The sequence below is a fragment of the Heloderma suspectum genome, chromosome 3 (genome assembly GCF_057233095.1).
Source record: "Heloderma suspectum isolate Gila_16-S chromosome 3, 16-S_ref, whole genome shotgun sequence".
In the NCBI taxonomy this organism is placed as follows: domain Eukaryota; kingdom Metazoa; phylum Chordata; class Lepidosauria; order Squamata; family Helodermatidae; genus Heloderma; species Heloderma suspectum.
The window spans coordinates 98,042,052-98,062,082 of record NC_139460.1 but is presented as its reverse complement, the minus strand read 5'-3'; the positions used below and the strand labels follow the sequence as shown (position 1 = coordinate 98,062,082).

The 20,031-nt window shown below is 43.0% G+C and overlaps 1 protein-coding gene across 1 annotated transcript in view; it reads right to left on the bottom strand.

Annotated features, from left to right (window-relative positions):
* CFAP47 (cilia and flagella associated protein 47) overlaps window positions 1–20,031 on the bottom strand; it is a 410,934-nt gene that overhangs the window by 8,957 nt on the left and 381,946 nt on the right. The window contains exon 63 of the mRNA XM_084843965.1: window positions 4,298–4,466. Coding sequence (XP_084700091.1) covers window positions 4,298–4,466 — 169 coding nt within the window. The remainder of the gene's footprint in view (window positions 1–4,297; window positions 4,467–20,031) is intronic.

Genomic DNA, 20,031 nt, shown 5'->3' with positions numbered 1-20,031 from the left:
GCAAATGGCATCCAGGATGCCATTTGTGGCTGTAAAGGCCTTAGTTAAGGTAAATGCAGCCATTTACGGCTGCATTTACCTTAAACTAAGGTCTTTACGGCCACAAATTGCATCCCGGGTGCCATTTGAGTCCACAGTCAGTAGTCCCCTTCAGCCAGCGATACTACATGGCGGCCGTATCGCTGGCACTTTGGAGCCGGGTGGTGGCTATAGGCGTCTGGGCATTATAGTAGTCCAATATCCCAATCAGCTATTAATTGGGGTTAGCATAGGCCAAATTCTATTTATATTAGGATATACAAAAGCAAATGCCAGAAACCCAAACATAAAGGTGATGGTCCTCCGGCCTCATTGGGGTCCGTGGAGGATTTCTCCAACATCCCTATGTGGAACTGCCTTTGAAAACTGCTTGGTAACTACAGTTAGTGTAGAATGCAGCTACTAGATTAGTGACAGGGACTGAGCAATATGATCATGTTATGGCTGTGCTATACTAACTGCACTGGTTCCCAGTCTGGCTCAATGCAAAGTGCTGGTTTTGACCTTTATAGCCCTTCATGGCTTAGAACTAGGTTATCTGAAGGACTGCCAGTCCCATGTGTACATTAGGGTCTCCATACATTATGGTCTTCAGCAGAGGGTCAGCTGAGGATTCCCCCACTGTCAGATAGGGTGGGTGGCTACCAGAGAGGCCTTGTTGGTACTGATGTCCTTTGTGGAATGCTCTCCCCAGAGAGGTTTGCCTGACAAGTTTGTGGCTTTTAGTTTATTATGCTTATTTACATTTTGTTGTATTCTTTTTGTAACCTGCCCTGGGAATATAATCTAAGGGTGGTATAAAATACTTTTAATAAATAATATAATAATAAATCAGAAAGCCTCTAGGCCCCATTGATTGCCTGATGATGTTATCTAGGTCGTGCAGACTATTATTATGATTATTATTGTTATGATTTCATTTCTATACCACCCAATAGCCGAAGCTCTCTGGGTGGTTTACAACAATTAAAGCAACAGATGAATGACTGTTGGGCAAAAGAGAACAAATGCCACACACTGGCTTTGGAATGTTGCAGTGTCCCTACTTGCACTTCTTGTGTACTGTTGTAAGTGGGAGCCAGTGAACCTCCCCCACGGTGAGATGCGTAAACTGAACTTGCAAATCTCTCTCTGCAAGGGATATGTGCCACTATCCACTTCAAAGGTTACACAGGAAATGCAAGTAGAACCATTAATGTTTTCCATCCTCCCAATGCATTATGCAATTTCAAAACCATTGTGCAACATTTTGCTTGAGTGCATGAACATAATCTGTTTCCCTAGATTTTACTAAATTTGAATAGGAGATAAGTGGAATAAAATCCATCTCACATCCCTACTGCCTGACATAACTAGTGCTAGAATGTCAGGCTCTAAAGGACTACATGCATACTACTTCATTTTACTCTGCAATAAATAAGGAGTACCAACTCAAACAGCCCTAGACAGTCATTAATATATGCCGAAGGACTGCCAAGGAGTCATCACATATATAATCTGCATGTAACCCTGCTACTGTAGTCATAGTTCTGGGACTTTTCAGAGAAGAGTCCTTGGATCAGGGTATCCCTATCAGATGAATAGCTAGCAATGTAGTGTTAAACTCGGGGCCTAAAACAATTTGCCCATGCTAACTGTATGGTACCTAAAAGCAGTGCTGGCTGCAGGTTTTCAAGGGCCTTTGGGCAAGACACCCTCATTGGGGCCCATCCCTCACTAAGTCTACTTTCTCACCACCACTGTCAGCAGCTGCTATTGTTCCTTATCCTCTTCCTTATCATTGCTACTACTTGCTTGCTTGACAGGCAGAGAGCCAGTGAGCAAGTAGACATTGGCATCTACTGCTCCTCCTTCCCACCTCCACCACCATTGTCTGTTCCAAACCGAGAGGCAGGTGAACAAGGAGGTTGCAATGGTGAAGAGAAGGAGAAATGTCTGGAGGATCTTATCAGTGGGCCCATGCTGGGAAATGGGCCCTTGGCAGGTCCACGACCATGCCTACCATTGATGCCAGCCCTACAAAAACAACACATAATTAAATGGGAGTGGGTTGAAACCATATGCCTGGGCTGACTCAGAATTTTCAGGGTAGAACCACTGTCTATCAGGAGTGAGGACATAATAAAATGATAGAGCACATGCTTTGCATGCAGAAGTTCCATCTCTGGCACCTGTGCTTAAAACAGTCCAAGTTAACAATGACCTATGTCTAAGTCCTTGAAAAACAGCTGTTATTCAAAGGAGACAATAATAGGCTGGATGGATCAGTCAGATGTTCTGATTCATTATAAGACATCTTTTCTGTACTACATCTTCCTGTACTGAAAGCTGGATGGTTTGGAATCGGGAGGGGAACACTGGACACATAATAACTGATTTAATTAAGCAATCGATTAATCATGTTAGATAAAAATATGGACATCAATCAAAGTAAACTACATCATGAACTTAAGAAAAATGCCACATTTGAATTCCCATATCTCCTAAAGCAAAATGTAATGAGTCATTGTAGCAAGATCAAGGAAAGTCACTTATTAGAAACACACCCAGCTCCCTCCAACCAGATTTCAGACATGGAAATAATTCCTGTCCACCAAACCATCTCCTGGGCTTCAGAATTCTTCTCTTCCCTCTCCCCAAATAGTTTATACACAGTTAAAAGTAGGGATGGGGGACACTGGGTAATCCGTTCCCTTTAAGCCTAATGGATTTCTGCAGCATTTAAAGTAAGTGGGGGCAGATTTTTTTTTCAGATTCTAGGAAAGTGTTTTAATTGATGCTCTTGTGCAACTGTGCATGATCCAGGTCCACCTGTCCACTTCGTAGCCCCACAGAGGCATATTCCCCTCTTCTCAATTTCATTGTCAGTTTCATCTTCTCCACACATTACTTTGTTTAGCCCAGCAGAGCTGTATTCTCCACTTGCCAAAGAACTTGTCAATTCCCGCTCCTCTTTGCTTGGGAAGTGCTGCTGTGGTTACTGTAAATGGGAGTAGGGGAAAGGAGGTGGAGGCTACATCTGTGTTAAAAGCACTTGCTTGAGACTCAGGCAAGTGTGCAATGGAAGTGGGGTACCACCAAGTGTCAGTTCAGTTCTTCAATCCCTGGGATCAGGTTGCTAAGTGGGTCCCCTTTTCTTGAGCAGTCAGGGTCAAAGTGTGCACAAATTACCCCAATTATGGCTCTGCTGGGCTAAATGAAGTAGTATGTGGAGATCCGCGGGACTACATAGTGGACAGGCGGATCTACCATCATGCGAATTGGGCAAAAGGAGGAACTATTTTTTTTTTTAAATTACAGCAATATTTGTGCACATTTCAAGATCTTAAAAAAATTGTGCAAGTGGTGGAACCCGGTAAAAACAAAAAATGCTCAAATTGCAGCAATTAAAAAAACCCTGGAAATCGCAGATTGGCTTGACTCGCTACAGAGCAAGTGGGTGTCAGCAGACGAAAACGGAATGGAAACCGCAAGGCCAAATCAGAAAAAAAATCTGTCGACCTTCAGCCCCCAAACGGAATCCTCTGAAATCCCTAGTTAAAAGGTACTGACCTGTTTAGGTCCTTTACCTGTTTCCAGCTGCCAGCAACCCTCATGTTCCTCAAGAGGAAATGACCTGAATTGCCACCACATTCCCCTAACTCTAGGAAGATCTGTTTATATAATGCTTCATAAGCATTTCATGTCATATGCTTCTTCTAACAGCAACAGCAAACTGGGCAGCCCAAGTAAACCTGAGGCAATGTGATCACCATCACTCAAAGGGGTGGACCCATCATCACTGAAAGAGGCTGAGCTAACACTCCCTGAGATCAAGAACCAGAAAAGAGAAACTCAAAAAGAGAAGCTGAAAATCAAGAAGGAGAAAAGGAGCTTTGCAAGAAACCTTTGATCCTAAACAGTCCTGGTCAAGATACTTTGGAGTTTGCTTTCTTCCTTCAAATAATGCAGCAAATAAACAGAAATTGTTTCTATTTCATGTTCATATTTTCTGCACTGATTTGAAACTCTACATTTGTTTTCTCCTGCACTAGGAAGATAAGCTTAAAATATGTCTCAAAGAATAGAAAGACTGATGCAACCAAGAATTTTTTTTTTTTTTCAGATGCTTTGTTACAGCAGAGCAGATCAATTTCACTCGCAGGAAAACCTAGCGCAAAAAGGATAATTTATAGCATTTATTTTGGGAAGAAAATCCTTATGACTGTGAGCTTACTACAGCAAAGTCCCTATCAAGAATCCCATTGTTAGGGCGCACCTGTATTACTAATGTTGCTTTATGTTTCTTGCTGTACATACTGGGCTTGAATCCAACAGTTATGCAGGTGCCTGCCGTGTCAAGTGGAAGAAGTTCCCCAGCTTGAGGCGATACAACAAATTCTGGATCACTGCCTGGTAGGAAGTATGCTGTGTAAGGGTCTGGGTACCTGGTGAACAATAAAGAAAAAAATTATCATACGACATTTACTACCATGCATTGATAATCCTAAATAATTGGTATCCTGCTACAGGAGATCAGCAATTAAACATTAATTCTGCCATATAGCTGTGCATCCTGCTATTCAGTTTAGTTAATTGGTATGTTGGACTTTCTCAACCACGCTATCCTGTGGACTTTCAGAAACACTTGCAGAATAGTCAGGGGAATGGCCAGTAATATCTTAATTGATAACAGGGTTCTTATGCATGACTCTCATTTCTCCTCTTGACTGCAGGCACTAATGTAACTAGTGGTTGTCCTCTTGCTTGGTCAGTAGGAGGCAGATGTGTTCTACTAAATCTATCAGACTTCCTCCTCCCTTAAGGAGTCCAGGGATGGAGTCTTCCAAATTAAGTGAAGGCTACAAGCAATCACATACAAAAAAATTACCATAGTAATGCTGGCTTCAAGAATCGAAAACACAATTGTTTAGGGAAAACATTGACCTAGTAAGTTCTAACTAAAAAAAAAAAATCACTCCTGGAAAAGTTATTCAACATTAGAAAAAGAGAGAGGAAGAGAGAGACAGACAGAACATGTCACAAACAGTGCCGAAACATGCATTCAGTTAACAATGTTCCTGTGTGATGGAGAAGAGTAGAAGAGTAGTTCCTGTAGGACAGCCCCATTAACATGGTGACCTCCAAATATGTTAGACTACAACCTGAAGGTCACCAGGTTGCGGAAGACTGCTGTGGGATGCCTTCAATAAGATGGAGAAACTAGAGAATGTAATTCTCCATTCACCACCTCTACCTGCAGATACCAGAACAATTATGGGTAGAACCAAAGCAATCCCATCAGTACAGGCAGTTCAAAAGAATAATCAATGAGGACCTACATAATTCAAGCCACAGTAATAGTACACTCTGAGTCTAAGATCACTTCTACTGATCAATCTCCAGTAGTGAATGTATGCTGGATTGCAAAGGCTACATACCTTACCACAGCAAAATTAACTTGTCTTTAGGACAGGTGTGATGAACCTTTTTTGGCCTGGGGGCTGAACTCCAATTTTAGAAAGGTCTCAAGGGCCACATCCCAGCAATGGGTGGGCTAAGGGCATTGGGGGGTGGTAAGGATAGAGAAAGCAAAGTGGGCAGGGCCAGATTAAATTCTTACAAATGTGGACATTTTCCCACCAAGCATACAAAACTCAGCTCAATTCTGTTCATATCTACTCTGAAGTAAGCTCTCATGCAACAGCTTTCAGGCATACATGCCTACAGCCAGGGGCATTGCTAGGTTCTTAAAAGATCAGGGGCACAGGCCCGTAACAAAAATTTGTGCATATATATATATATATTTATATATCCGAGTCTAAGCACACATCGTGTGTGTGTGTGTGTGTGTGTGTGTGTGCATGCGGTGTGCTTGTGTGTGTGTGTATAGATTACATACATAAGAAGTGTGCACTGACCCCCCACCCCACTTCAACTCAGACCCCGATTCAGCGTTTTGGAAAACATCCCTGCTCGGGCCAATTTGTAGTCGGACCATTTCAGCTCAGCACCAAACCTGAGTTAATGTTTCGAAGAATGAGTCTTTATGCTTCCTGTTGACTACCATGGGAAATTAGAAAAAAAAAATGTAACTTTTTTCTCTTGGTCAGAACTGGATGATAATTTCAGGCATAGTAGCCCTAGAAGGAGATTACACCTGCCCAATGTCAGAAAAAAAAAATAGGTGCAGGGTTTATATTTTGATTTTCTTTTAAAGGGAACTGCCAATAATATTTTTATTACTTGGAAGAAGTGAATAAAAATTTCAGGATGCATTGCCCCATCAGAGGCGCTCATGATATTTCAGAATGATAACCACAACTATCAATTTCAGAATGATAGCCACAAGGGTTTTTGTGCAAGGTTGGCCTTGACATTTTGAGGTCTCCAAAAGAGGACATACTTATCTCCCTATGTTCCTTGTGGACCATTGTTCTGAAAATTACAGACAGCCTAGGGTTGTCCTGAAGTAAGAAACCAGCAAAGTTTCAGAAGGATAGGTGTAGCAGTTCATGTGGAAGGGGAGTTCTCCAATTTGGGGAAGGAAATGATTTGCTTTCCCTTCCATTCACCCCTTCCCCAATAGTTTTTGGGTAAATTTGTATGAAAATGCATAGGTCATTAGAGGTGTCCCCCAGGCACGAAACCTGCAGTTTCTGAAGGATGTACATGCATTCTAATTTGGAATTACTAGAATTTATTTACATTTCACCAGCGTTAGCAGTAGGGGAACTTGGGTGGGAAGGTGCTATTGCAATCATGTCCTGCTTGTGGATTCCCCACAGGCAGCTGGTTGGCCACTGTGTGAACAGAATGCTGGACTAAATGGAAATTGGTCTGATGCAGCATGGTTCTTCTTATGTTCTTAAATACAGAGTGCCTCTGAGTGTGTGCAGAATGTTTTTCTTTCACCACTAAGCACTTACATTCTCCCCCTACCAATTACTTTCCCCTCCATGCAACCATTCCTCCTCAACCTACCATCCTCCAGCAACTCTTCATCAAAACAGATGTCTTGTTTTGTGCAACTCCTCTCTACCTCCTCCTTGTTATGCACAAGCTCTTGTTGTATCTTCTTCCCCATAACTTCATTTGTGCCAAGGCTTCACCAGGATTCAGCCAATCAGTCTGTTTTCAAAACTAGGGCTAAGTTATGGAGAAACTCTGAGCATGTACTAAGTGCCTTTCCCTCACCACTGAAGCTAGAGTTCATGCAACCCTCCCCCCAACCCACAAATGACAAAACATGCATAGGACTGAGCTGAAAGGGTAGTCAATTAATTGGACGGAATTGGGTAGGCACTGTATTAAGCTTGCAGTACCATGCTCACAACTCAGGACTTATTTCTGAGTAAACACTGAGAACATCAAGGTGCAAACCTCCCTGCAAAAGTAACTTGTGCTGGAATCCTATGCACACTTTCCTGAGGGTAAGCCTCATTAAACATAATGGGACTTCTCAGTAGGCATGCATAGGATTGCATAAATTAGCAATATTTATCTCTCCTCCACTTAAAAAACAAACCCAAAACTCCAATTTTTTAAATTAAAGCTTTCTGTTCATAGGAACATAGGAAGCTGCCTTATACTGAGTCAGACCCTGGGTCCATCTAGCACAGAACTGTTGACACTGACTGGCAGCAGCAGCTCTCCAGGATTTCAGGCTAGGGATGTCAGAGAATTCCGCCACAGATCTCGGTGAGGCCGAATGACAGTGCATTCCGCCCCCCGAAATCTGTGGCGGAATGGCCTGCCCCCCCACCCCCCTGTGGATCCCACCCCGGGACAAGACTTACCTGGGGCAGATGTTCCGGGCGGCGGCGGCTGGTCTTCCAAGCAGCTGCCACCGCCGCCATTTGCAGTCTTGTCGGGGTTTTTTTTTTACAGAGACATGATAGGCTACATAAAGACTTACGTAGCCTATCACATCCCGGTTAAAAAACAAACAAAACGCGTACGCAAATGGTGGCGGCTACGGCCGCCATTTGCGTTCCTTATTTTTCGCCATCTTAGTCTACGTAAATATTTACGTAGACTATGACAGCGAAAATAAAGGGGGACACAAATAGCATAGTGGGCGCTATTTGCGTCCCTTTTTGATTCGCCGTTTTAGCCTACGTAAATATTTATGTAGACTAAGACAGCGAAAAATAAGGAACGCAAATGGCGGCGGCCGTAGCCGCCATCATTTGTGTACATGTTTGTTTGTTTGTTTACCCAGAGCCCTCTGTGGCCAGAAATCCGGCTGTGGATGGCCCTGGCTTGGGCCTGGCCGGCTGCTCCGCAGAGCCGCCGCGGAGCACAGCCAGCCGTCGAGGATTCCGGGGGGGAGGACCGGATCGCCTTTCCCCCCCGTCGAGGATTCCGGGGGGAGGGACGGAACACCTCCCCCCACACCATGAACATAATCTGCAGAAAGGTAAGTGACTTTCGTACATCCCTATTTCAGGCAGGAGTCTTTCCTAGCCCTACCTGGAGATGCTGGGGATTGAACCTGGCACCTTCTGCATGCCAAGCATGTGCTCTACCACTGAGCTGCAGCCCTTCTTATTGCTGGATAATGGCAACTGGCTAACAAAGCAGCCCCAGATTTGTTTCTCTGAGACCATGTGAACCTATTCTTCTCAGAGACTTGAGTGAGGAGGCAAAAAACCAATCCGCTTGTCTGTTTGTATAAAGTCAAATACAGTTCAGAACTTCTCTTGCCCACCAAAAAGAATTCCTCAAGATATGCTCTGGGTGGAATAAAGAAGAGAAAGAAAGAACAGGATAGGGGAGGGGAGGGAAGAAGAAAAGAAGAATGGTGACTGGAAATGCAGGGGGGTGGGAGGTAGAGAGAATTCCCTAAGCCAAGTGGCTCCTTTCAGAGAGATAGTACCTCAGAGGAATTTAGGAGGCTGTGGAGGGCTTGTAAGGATTGCATGTACTTAAATGAACTTTATGAGGTGAGGTGGCTGAGGGCTTTTTCTAGCTTTTTTAAAACTGTAGAACCTATTTAAAAGCACCAGCAGTTTCTCAATCATGACTCCACATAGTCCTAACCCTCCCTTTGGGATTATTTGAGTTCTACAGCTATGTAGGAGAAATTAAAGTGGAGGGAGAGAAAGTCGTTTGTGGAGGCTGATTGAATCCTTTGCTGTACTGAAGCTACTAAACTTCTGCAGAAGCCAAAAGTTCCAGTTTGGAGCAGTAAAATCAGATGCGGTGTGAAATACCAGTATTTCACATGGAGCACTTTCTTCCTTCTCCCTCTTCAAAATTTAATTGCAGGCAAGCGCCCAACAGTGGGCATGTAAGAGCAGAAAAGTAGGGGGAGAGAGGTTTTTTGCACCTCAAAAAAACCCCTACACCGAGATTAGGGATAGTGACCTCCTAATGGTCACCTGAAACACCTTCTGATTAGGATCTCTAATCCCCTGGGTGGCTTGACAGTTTTTACTTTATGTTTTAGACTTTGAGAAAAGGAAACTTTAAACATGGCTAGTGCGAAAGGCACTGGACCTAACTGTCTGAACTTTGGCAAGCTCAGTCATCTCTATAGGGGCTGCCAGGTCTCCAAATTCCATGCACATACATGGAAGCACAAAAAAAATATAGCTCTTTGCTTTGACACATTTTCTTGAAATTAGCAAATTTTACCTGTGATTAGCACACAACCCACTGGACCTAACTGCCTGAAATTTGGCATAGTCACTCAGCTGCATGGGGGCTACCAAGCCTCTAAATGTCATGTATTTATCATACAAATTCAAAAAGTTATGGCCATTTTTGTTTTCCAATGCAAGTCAATGGGCAAATGTAAAAAAAGAAAAGGCAATTAGGACAGCTCAAAAGATCTGGGGCACAGCTCAAAAAAGATCCGGGGCCTGTGCCCAGGTAGGCCCTTTTTAATGACGCCCCTGCCTATAGCCCATTTCTATGCAGGTCAGTTCTATGCAACAGTTTTCGTGTCTGCAAAGGTCAGCTCAAACGTTTTTAAATGCCCTCTTATCTTTAATCATTGACTGCAGCATAAGCTTCACAAGCAGAAGAAGCTTGTGACCTTTAAATACCCTCTTATCTCCAATCACAGATGGGGAACGTCTGAGAGCCACATCTGGCTCATAGCATGAAGGTTCCCCATTCCTGCTTAAGGAACAGGTTAAAGTACTGAGTAAACTAGCCAGTGCAGTGTAGTGGTTAGAGTGTTGGACTAGGACTGGAAAGACCTTGATTCTAGTCCCCGCCAACTCTCAGCCTAACCTACTTCACAGGGTTGCTGTGTGGACAAAATGGAGAGGAGGGATCATGTATGACACCTTGGGATTCTTGGAGGAAAGGCAGGATAGATATGTAACAAATAAATAAATAAATAAATAAATAAGCCAACTCTAAGGGAGTGGGTATATCTAAGTGGCACATGCTAGAATAGATAGCTGTTGCCCCTTCTCTAAGATCCTGCTAGTGCCAGCAGGCCTACTGTTCTAAATATATAGTATCCTCTTTAACATTCATGTTACCCTGCCAATAGTTTCTGCTTCCAGAACCTGTAATGCCAATATAATCCCACTATTTCATAACACTACTAGCACAGCTGAAAGCAGCCATCATGATAAACACATTCTTGCTTTTAAAAAATGTTGCCAATAGTTATCTTAAAACAGTTTATGATTACTAAAACTGAAGTAATCTTTATGCTTGAAGCAACATGTGATCACAAAGTATTTCTTTGCAACAACATCAAAATTATGTCAGTGTGGTGTAGTGGCTAGACCCCACTAGGGCATGGAAGCCCACTGGGTGACTCTGGGCCAGTCACAGACTCTCAGCCCAACATACCTCACAGGGTTATTGTTGTGAGTATAAAATGGAGAAGAGGAGGAGGAGGATTATGTATGCTGCCTTGGGTTCCTTGAGGAGGAAAAAAGGCAGCATATAAATGTAATCAATCAATAAATAAGCAAACGTCGAAATTATCAAAAATTATTTTTAGGCCCTCCAAATTCTTTATACATTGCTGAAATTAGTGCTATGTTTGTTAGATTACACCCCATTCAGATTACATTAATCTTGATAGAACATATTAACAACATGAGCTGGGTCACTTGTCATCCGAAAGAGAATCTTACATTTATTACTGTCTTTTCCCATACAATGCAGTGCCTAGGAAACTCTATTTCAAAATACAGTTCTCAAATAAAGTAGGAGCCGTTTGGATCCAGGTATAACCATTAAAATAAAAAGCTACATACATTATGCAATTTCTCAGAGAAATAATAATAAATAAAATATATAGAACATTAAAACCACAATATAACAATACAACCACAATAAAACCTAGCAGCAGTACAGGAGTTTAAAATACAGATTTAAAACAGCAAAGATAAAAATTTAGAAAGCTAAAATGCCTGGGAAAATAAAAAGGTCTTCACCTGGCGCCGAAAGGAATACAATGTAGGCGCCAGGCGAACCTCACTAGGGAGCTCATTCCAGAGCCGGGGTGCCACAACAGAAAAAGCCCTCCTCCTAGTAGCCACCCGCCTCACTTCCTTTGGCAGGGGCTCACAGAGAAGGGCCGCTGATGATGATCTTAAGGTCCGGGCAGGCACATATGGGAGGAGGCGATCCTTCAGGTAACCTGGCCCCAAGCCGTTAAGGGCTTTGAATGTTAACACCAGCACTTTGAATCGGGCCCGGAAATGGACTGGCAGCCAGTGTAGCTGGAAAAGTACTGGCGTAATATGAGCTCGCAGGCCAGTCCCTGTTAACAATCTTGTTGCCCTGTTTTGGACCAGCTGAAGTTTCCGGACCGTTTTCAAAGGCAGCCCCACGTATAACGCATTGCAGTAATCCAGACGAGAAGTTATCAGAGCATGGATAACTGTAGCTAGGCTATCTCTGTCCAGATAAGGGCGTAGTTGGTATACCAGCCTAAGCTGATAAAAAGTGCTCCGTGCCACTGAGTTCACCTGTGCCTCAAGTGACAGTTCTGGATCCAAGAGCACCCCCAAACTACGAACCTGATCCTTTAGGGGGAGTGCAACCCCCTCCAGAACAGGTTGAATATCACCTAGCCGGGCAGACGAACCACCCACTAACAGTACCTCCGTCTTGTCTGGATTGAGTTTCAGTTTATTAGCCCTCATCCAGTCCATTACCGTGCCCAGGCACTGATTCAGAACAGCCACTGCCTCACCTGGTTTTGATGAGAAAGAGAGGTAGAGCTGGGTGTCATCTGCATATTGATGGCACCTCAGCCCACACCTCCGGATAACCTCCCCCAGCGGTTTCATGTAGATGTTAAACAGCATGGGGGATAAAATAGAGCCCTGTGGAACCCCATGGCACAATTGCCATGGCACAGAGCAATAATCGCCCAGCACCACCTTCTGGAATCGGCCATCCAAGTAGGAGCGGAACCACTGTAGTGCAGTGCCTCCAACTCCCAACCCAGACAACCTATCCAGAAGGATACCATGGTCGATGGTATCGAAAGCCGCTGAGAGGTCCAGGAGAATCAACAGGGTCGCACTCCCCCTGTCCCTCTCCCGGCAGAGGTCATCCCACAGGGTGACCAAGGCAGTTTCCGTTCCAAAACCAGGCCTGAAGCCCGATTGAAATGGATCTAGATAATCCGTTTCATTCAAGAGTGCCTGGAGCTGTCCTACAACCACCCGCTCAAGCACCTTGCCCAGGAAGGGGATGTTGGCCACTGGCCTATAATTGTTAACATCCTCTGGGTCCAGGTTAGGCTTTTTCAGGAGTGGTCTAATTACTGCCTCTTTTAAAGCAGCAGGCACCACTCCCTCTCTCAAGGAGGAATTTACAACCTCGTGGACCCAGCCGGACAACCCCTCCTTGTTTGATTTAATAAGCCATGAAGGGCAAGGGTCAAGCACACAAGTGGTCGATCGGACTTGGCCAAGCACCTTGTCCGCATCCTCAGGCCTCAGTAACTGAAACTCATCCAATAAAACTGGACCAGACGGTGCTCTGAACGCCTCTACCAATGGAACTGCATTAATGGTGGTGTCCAATTCATGACGAATCTGAGCGACTTTATCCTCAAAGTGCCGCGCAAACTTGTCACAGCATGCTACCGAGGGTTCCACCGTCTCTCTCCCTGGCCCAGAATGTAACAGGCCGCGAACCACTCGGAAAAGCTCCGCTGGACGACACTGAGAAGATGCAATGCTGGTGGAAAAGAACTGCCTCTTTGCCACCCTCACCACCACAGAGTAGGCTCGATAGTGGGCTCTTACCTGTATTCGATTAGACTCAGCACAGGTTTTCCTCCACCTGCGTTCTAGCCGTCTCCCCTCTTGCTTCATTGCCCTCAGCTCAGGTGTATACCAAGGAGCTGGCCGGGCTCTGCTCAGAGGGAGAGGGCGCTTGGGCGCGATCGTGTCAACCGCCCGAGTCATCTCTGCATTCCACAGAGCAACCTGGGCTTCGACAGGAGCACCAGCCATACCAGCAGGAAAATCCCCCAGAGCCCTCTGGAATCCATCAGAATCCATTAATCTCCGGGGGCGGACCATTTTAATAGGTCCCCCACCCTTGCAGAAGGGGGAGGCCGCCAGAAGTCTAAACCTCAGCAGGAAGTGTTCTGACCATGACAAAGGGACAGATGTTAATTCCTCCACTTTCAGATCACCATCCACCTGCCCAGTTGAGAAAATCAGATCAAGCGTATATATTTTAAATTGTTTTATTGTGTGTTGTTTGGTTTTAATTTTTGTGAACCGCCCAGAGAGCTTCGGTTATTGGGCGGTATAGAAATAAATAAATAAATAAATAAATAAATATATTACATTTTCAATGCTATGAGAGCCTTCTAAAAGTCTTCTGGAAGCAAAAGTTATTAAAGTCAGGTGGGCAATTCTTTTAAATAACAATTTCATATTTTTCAAAATGCACATATCCAGGAAGTCTGATTATCATGATATAATTTACAGTGGTAACACTTTATATGACAAGCACAAGATAGGTGAAAGGCAGGTTTTAAAAAAATTGTGACATAGCTACAGGAGTATAAAGGGCCCATCATTTATCATAATTGATTACATTATGTACCTGTCCAAAAGAAACTTAGCTTCAATCAATCACTCTGGGGCATGAAGTTTAGAAACCAGAGAGACTTCAGTTCTATGGATGACCCTACCTCACCTTTGGAGAGAAAGCTCTAAATTCCTAAGCTACACAAAGATTTGTTACACTGTTAGGTATCCCAGCCAAGGGTTGATATAAAATATATTATTTTGGTGCCTCTATAATGCCATTGATAAAACATACTGTAAGCCTTTTTCAGTATCAAGGAAATCCATATAGGTATGTAATTTCTCTCACACATTGGTTTCATTATTAACCATTGTTTTAAATATGCCAGACACCACATATCTAAAAACACAATTAAGTTTTGGAGTGACCCTTTTTTAAAGAATCAACATTTACAATATTTTATCTGTAACTTCTCAACAACACACAGCTCTGTTCTAATTTGTACTATGTGGAAGCCATGACAAGAGATCTCCAGATAAAATATACTAATTGCTCTTTACTGATGAGCAATTCTGTGAAATTCATCCCAGATCTAACTGAATGACATCACAAAACACAAATATAATATAAATATGTGAAAGCCCAGCTTAATGAATGAACTTGCTTGCAGCATATGTAATTCTGGCCCACTGGTAATTTAAAGAAATCAGCACACTGAATTATCTTTCAAACTGACAAAGCAAATTAAAAAGCAGCATTTTAATATTTTGCTAGCTTTTAAAAAAACATTTAAGAGGAAAGAGAGAACAACATGTTCATTCATGATTTTAAAATAGGAGCCAGGACAATTCAGCCAAATGTAGAGAAAAAGTTAAGGAGTCATTGACTATCCTGTTACTTCTCAATTAATTAATTAATTCAATCAATCAATCAATCAATATCCTTCTACCAACGAACTCAAGGGGGCATACAGTGCCGGCTCCAGGTTGAGGGCCCTTGGGCAAGACACCCTCAACATAGGATAATGTTGAGGGTGTCTACATTGTACTCCTTTCGGTGTCAAGTGAAGACCTTTTTATTTTCCCCGTATTTTAGCATTTTAGCTTCCTAGTCTTTTAGCTCTGTTGTTTTAAATCTGTATTTTAAACCTCTGCTAACTAAAAGCTCTGTGTTTATTTTAATTTGTGATTCAACCAGTGGAAATTTCATTTAAATTGCTCCACAACACATCCACTCTAGATTCTAGAGCAAGGGCAGGGAAAAATGTTTAGCCCGAGGGCTGCATTCCTACATGGGCAAGCTCGGGGGCGGGTGGTGGTGGTGGTAAGGGCACATTCCTGCAGTAGGTGAGTCTGGAGGCAAACGTGGGTGTGATATACACACATCTCTCTTTGTCTCTCTCTTACACACACACACACACACACACACACACACCCCACTCCATTAGCTAAGCAGCGTAGGGATAGGGGGAGACCACATGGAAGGTGAGGTTTAAACCTCACTTTCACAGCAATCTTCACCCCACTCCATGTTGCTCATTGAGCACTAGAAGCTGAGTAGTGGGGGGAAAGGGGCACCATAGCCCCCCATTTCTCCACTGCTTAGCTGTTTTCAACTATATGGGGAAGTGGAGAGAGAGATGGGGAGAGGGTGGAGCCTGGCAGGAAGCTGGTGGGCTGGATAGGGAGGCCCTGCAGGCATTATCTAGCCTGCAGACTGTAGTTTCCCCACTCGTCTAGAGAAAATGTTGGGCTAGCTACTATAGTATACATATGGAAAGCAATAATCCACCTGCCCACACACACCCCACACACAAATACTTTCATCAGTGGAAGCAGAATCCTTTTCCTTCAAGGCTCAAACAAACCTAGGCCAATAAAACTGGCTGTCTGTTAGCTACCGAGCCACGTATAAAGTAATGTTACTGTCATACAAAGCCTTAAACAACTTGGGACCAGGACAGCTAGCAGACCGCCTTCCCTTGTACATACACAGCTGACCTTTAAGATAATCAGAGGAGGCCTTGCTGGTCATTCCAAAACAAATGGAATGTCCCCAGACAGTACCCCGATGGTGGGCCTTCTCTATAGCGGCACCCACCCTTTGGAAAATCCTCCCACATGCAGTTCAGGAGGCAGAAAATGTGGCATCTTTTAAATGCCTCCTCAAAACACACGTGTTCACCCAGGCTTTCCCTGGGCTGTAATTAAATTAATCACGACGCTCCATTTCACTGCTTGAAATTGTTTTTGAATTTCAAATCTTGAATTTTGAATTGTTTTTATTGCAGTTGGAAGTGTTTGTAATATTGTGTTTTTAATAGTGTATTTTCAATGTGATTTAAATATTTATTGTGAAACACTGAGGGATTGTATTATATTCAGTGGCATATGAGTATCACAAATAAATATATAAATAAAACAGATTCTATCAGTAGGCCCTTAAAAGTAGTAGATAATACTACTTTTACCACATGGTTAATGTGGGGAAGTTTGCCTGCTGCATAAATGTGTGGTGGAGTGCTGCAACACATACTACCGTGGCTGGCATTGCAGTATTTTGTGGTCACTGTTACTCCACTCTTTGTCACTGTAGCCACCTTCAGAAGAACTACATCTCCCATTTGTCACTGGACTCCATTGTCCTGTCTGCTAATGAGCATACAGGAGGGTCAGAGGAAAGAGATGAAAAAAAGAACCTGCTCTTTTTGCACCACCCACCTCTGCTGCTGCTCATGCTGCAACACCTATTAAAAGGAAAAGGAGGGGAAGGGGGTGTTTCAGGAGGGGAGTGCTTCTGGGGACAAGGAAAGCAGCATGGATGTACAGGGGGAAATCTTCTCCAGCTTGGATTTATATTCAGGCTGGAAAATAATTCAGGGGCTTTAAATGCTTGCCTCTCCTTTGATGTGGGCTTCCAAACCCCCAAAGTTCATTTCTGAGCCTGGCATGGGCAAACTTCACTGGCATTCCTACTACTCTCAGATTGCTAATACAGACAATCAACTTAGCAAGTGGTTAATGTGGGGAAGCCTCACCACTTGATAAAGCCCCCAACCTTTATCACACACTGGAAACCATGGTAGGAAAAAAAAAATATCCCCATGCTATCAAACCAAGCTAATCCATGGTAGAAAACATTACCATTGGGTGAGTTGGTCATCTGTTGTGCCAATGTTTAGCTGACTAAGGCAAAATATAGAACATACACTCTTCTCCTCTAAATGCTTTGACTTGCCCAAGCCATTTCTCTACACTCTTCATTCTGAAGGTTCACCTCATTCTATCCTGCTACTCCAGCTCCAAACCCAATCAGCATGTGCGTCTGATACATCATGCCCAGGGCTGGCCCAAGACATTTTGCTACCTGTGGCAGAGCAACAAATGGTGCCCCGCCCTGTTCCACATGACCTAAGGCAAGGTGCATAGTACTCAAGGCCAGTCACGTTGTCTTGGCACATCAGACAGAAAACTCTACAAGCACCTCTCCATTTTCCTGGCAGTAAAAATCAATAATAAATTAAACAACTAACAATTTGAGCCCATTCATGTTCACCCCAAATCTGCTGCCTTGTATCATGCTGCCTAACGGTAGGGCAGGCCCTGACCATGCACCAATCTGCCAAGTCAGTATCTGTGCTTCTGTGGAACTTCTCTCCTTGTAGTGAATTCGGGTGCTTGGAGAAAACATTCATAAAACATTCATGTTTTCCAATAAGCAAGCTTCAGTGTAAAAAATGATACCTATATCATCCTGGCAGATTTCTAGGATTATTCTATGTCAGGACAGTTTGTCCTATATAAAAACAGTAAAGGTAGTAGGTTGCAGTGGTGAAGTAGTAGTAGCAGTAGTGGTAGTTTATGCAACAAGTAACATCAATATTTTTTTCCTTACAACGTTGAAGAGTGAAAACCATTTTCTGACTAATAGAAGTCTTTTAAATTCTAACTGTATAGTTCAAGAATATCTGAGCTAGAAGGCGCTCTAGCTGCCTTGCTAGAGTGAAAAAGCACCATTTTAAAAGAAAAGCATGGCAGCAATTTTGCTCAGTGAGTCTAAACTCTCAAATGGCTTCAAGTATTCACTCCAAACCTCTGTTAGCTTAAGCTAAAAACTTACGGGCCTCTGTGCATTTTAGAATCTTAAATAAGAGGGTAACACGACCAGAATTCTTCTCCTGTATGTGCTAAAAGCAGGTTATTCGGTTTTTAAAAAAAGGATGAAAGAAAAAATGAAGAAGGGAGGGGGGATTTTAAAGAAATTGGCAGCATAACATATTACAATGTTCACTGGAGAGCAGAAAGAATGGGGAAAGGGTGGGGGGATGCTTTCCAAGTGTAATAATAATCAAGCTTGCATCATGAGCTTTCTTTCTATATAACTATAATGATTCCAATTTTATTATACATTTTCTGAGAACATTAGGTCTCTTCACTACTATCAAACACCTACCAGCAGATTATAGCATTCCCAGTGCAATTGCTTCACTTTTGTGTTTTAAAACAGCCTATTCTGTTGAACCAGATAGCTTCAGCATTGTGGCAGAAATCTTTGGCACGTTTTGAAGAACCCTCTCCAACGATAGCTGTGAGATAGCTGTGACAACTGCCCACCTCAGATACAGAGATGGAAGAAGTGAGCTCTTTTTAGAAAATCAATAATGGCCAAGGACATCCTTTGAAAGTGAGGATGTTAAGAGCTTATTTTTCTCTCTCCACTCTCTCTTCCAGGCATTTAAGTAAAAAGGCAATAAAAATCCAATTCAAAAATTATGAAAGCTTCCCAGTTCTCACAAATTGGATATGGACAAGCTTTCCAAAGCTCTCCTCCAATTACCTCAGAAATTACCTGGCTTCTTCCCCTTTCCTCCCCATAAAAAAGGAGGAAGAACTTGGGTAATTTTTCTGATCCAATCCAAAATTTTACAAAATTTATGAAAATCTACACCTACAGAGCCTTTCCCCCACCCTGATAGGAACTAATGGCTCCCATTAGCTCCTTTGGGAATGAAAGAAAGATGCTGTGGGTGTAAAATTGTAGGTGGAGCCAAAAGCCCTCCCTATGAGTAATTCATCAAGTGTAGCCTTTGGCCCCCACTCCTGATTCCACCCTCCACAGTGTTTTTTTCCCATTAGTTCCTATGTGGGTGGGAACAAAGCTCCAGAGAAGGGTTAATTTTTCAAAGCTTCCAGAGGAGGATGGCTTTTGACTCCTTTAGTTCCTATGAAAGTGGGGAAAAGATGCTGCAGGGCAAACCCGAAAATAGGGCCCAAAGCCACCATGGTACATCCTTGTCCCCACCTCTGATTTTCTCCAGCACCTCTTAAAATCAGCCCTGTGCCATGTGATGGATCAACCTATCTCCATTATATTGCAAAGAGCCAATTTTGAGAGGCTTATGGGGTTTCTGGTGGCAATGTTAGTTTCAACTTCCAAAGTTCCCATGATCCCTGACTGATGAAGGCTTTGCTTAGGCTATGTAAAACATTTGTCAGCCAGGGAAGCTACCAGTTATTCTGCTCAGATTTCAATCCAAATGGGAGAAGAATTTGGGGGCTTTTAAAGCTCACCTTTTGCCAGCATCCCTATCACAAATGAATGAAGATATAAACTTCATAGTTTTCTATTTCGTATATTTACTTATTGTATTACATCACACTCTTCATTTGGAAAGCCCAGAGCAGCCTATAGAGCTTCCAGTGGTCTTCTTTCCATGTACTGTCCACCCTAGCTAAGTTTCAACAATACTGTCTTGTACTCTTTATAAAAAGTAATTATTTCCATTTGCCAATCAGTCTTAACATTCTAGGAGTTCAACTGGAAATGTCATAAGAACAGTATGGCATGGGCCTTTGACTAATTACCAAATATCACTCTTGTTTCCATCATTTTTATTGGTTAAGAAAGCACCATTTTAAAAGAATCTTTTACTGGTCTACTGGTTAATGAGAGAATTCCTTGATTTGCTCTCTATCACTTGCCTTGATTCATTTCTCGTAAAAGATACTATGACTTGATGATGTAGTATTT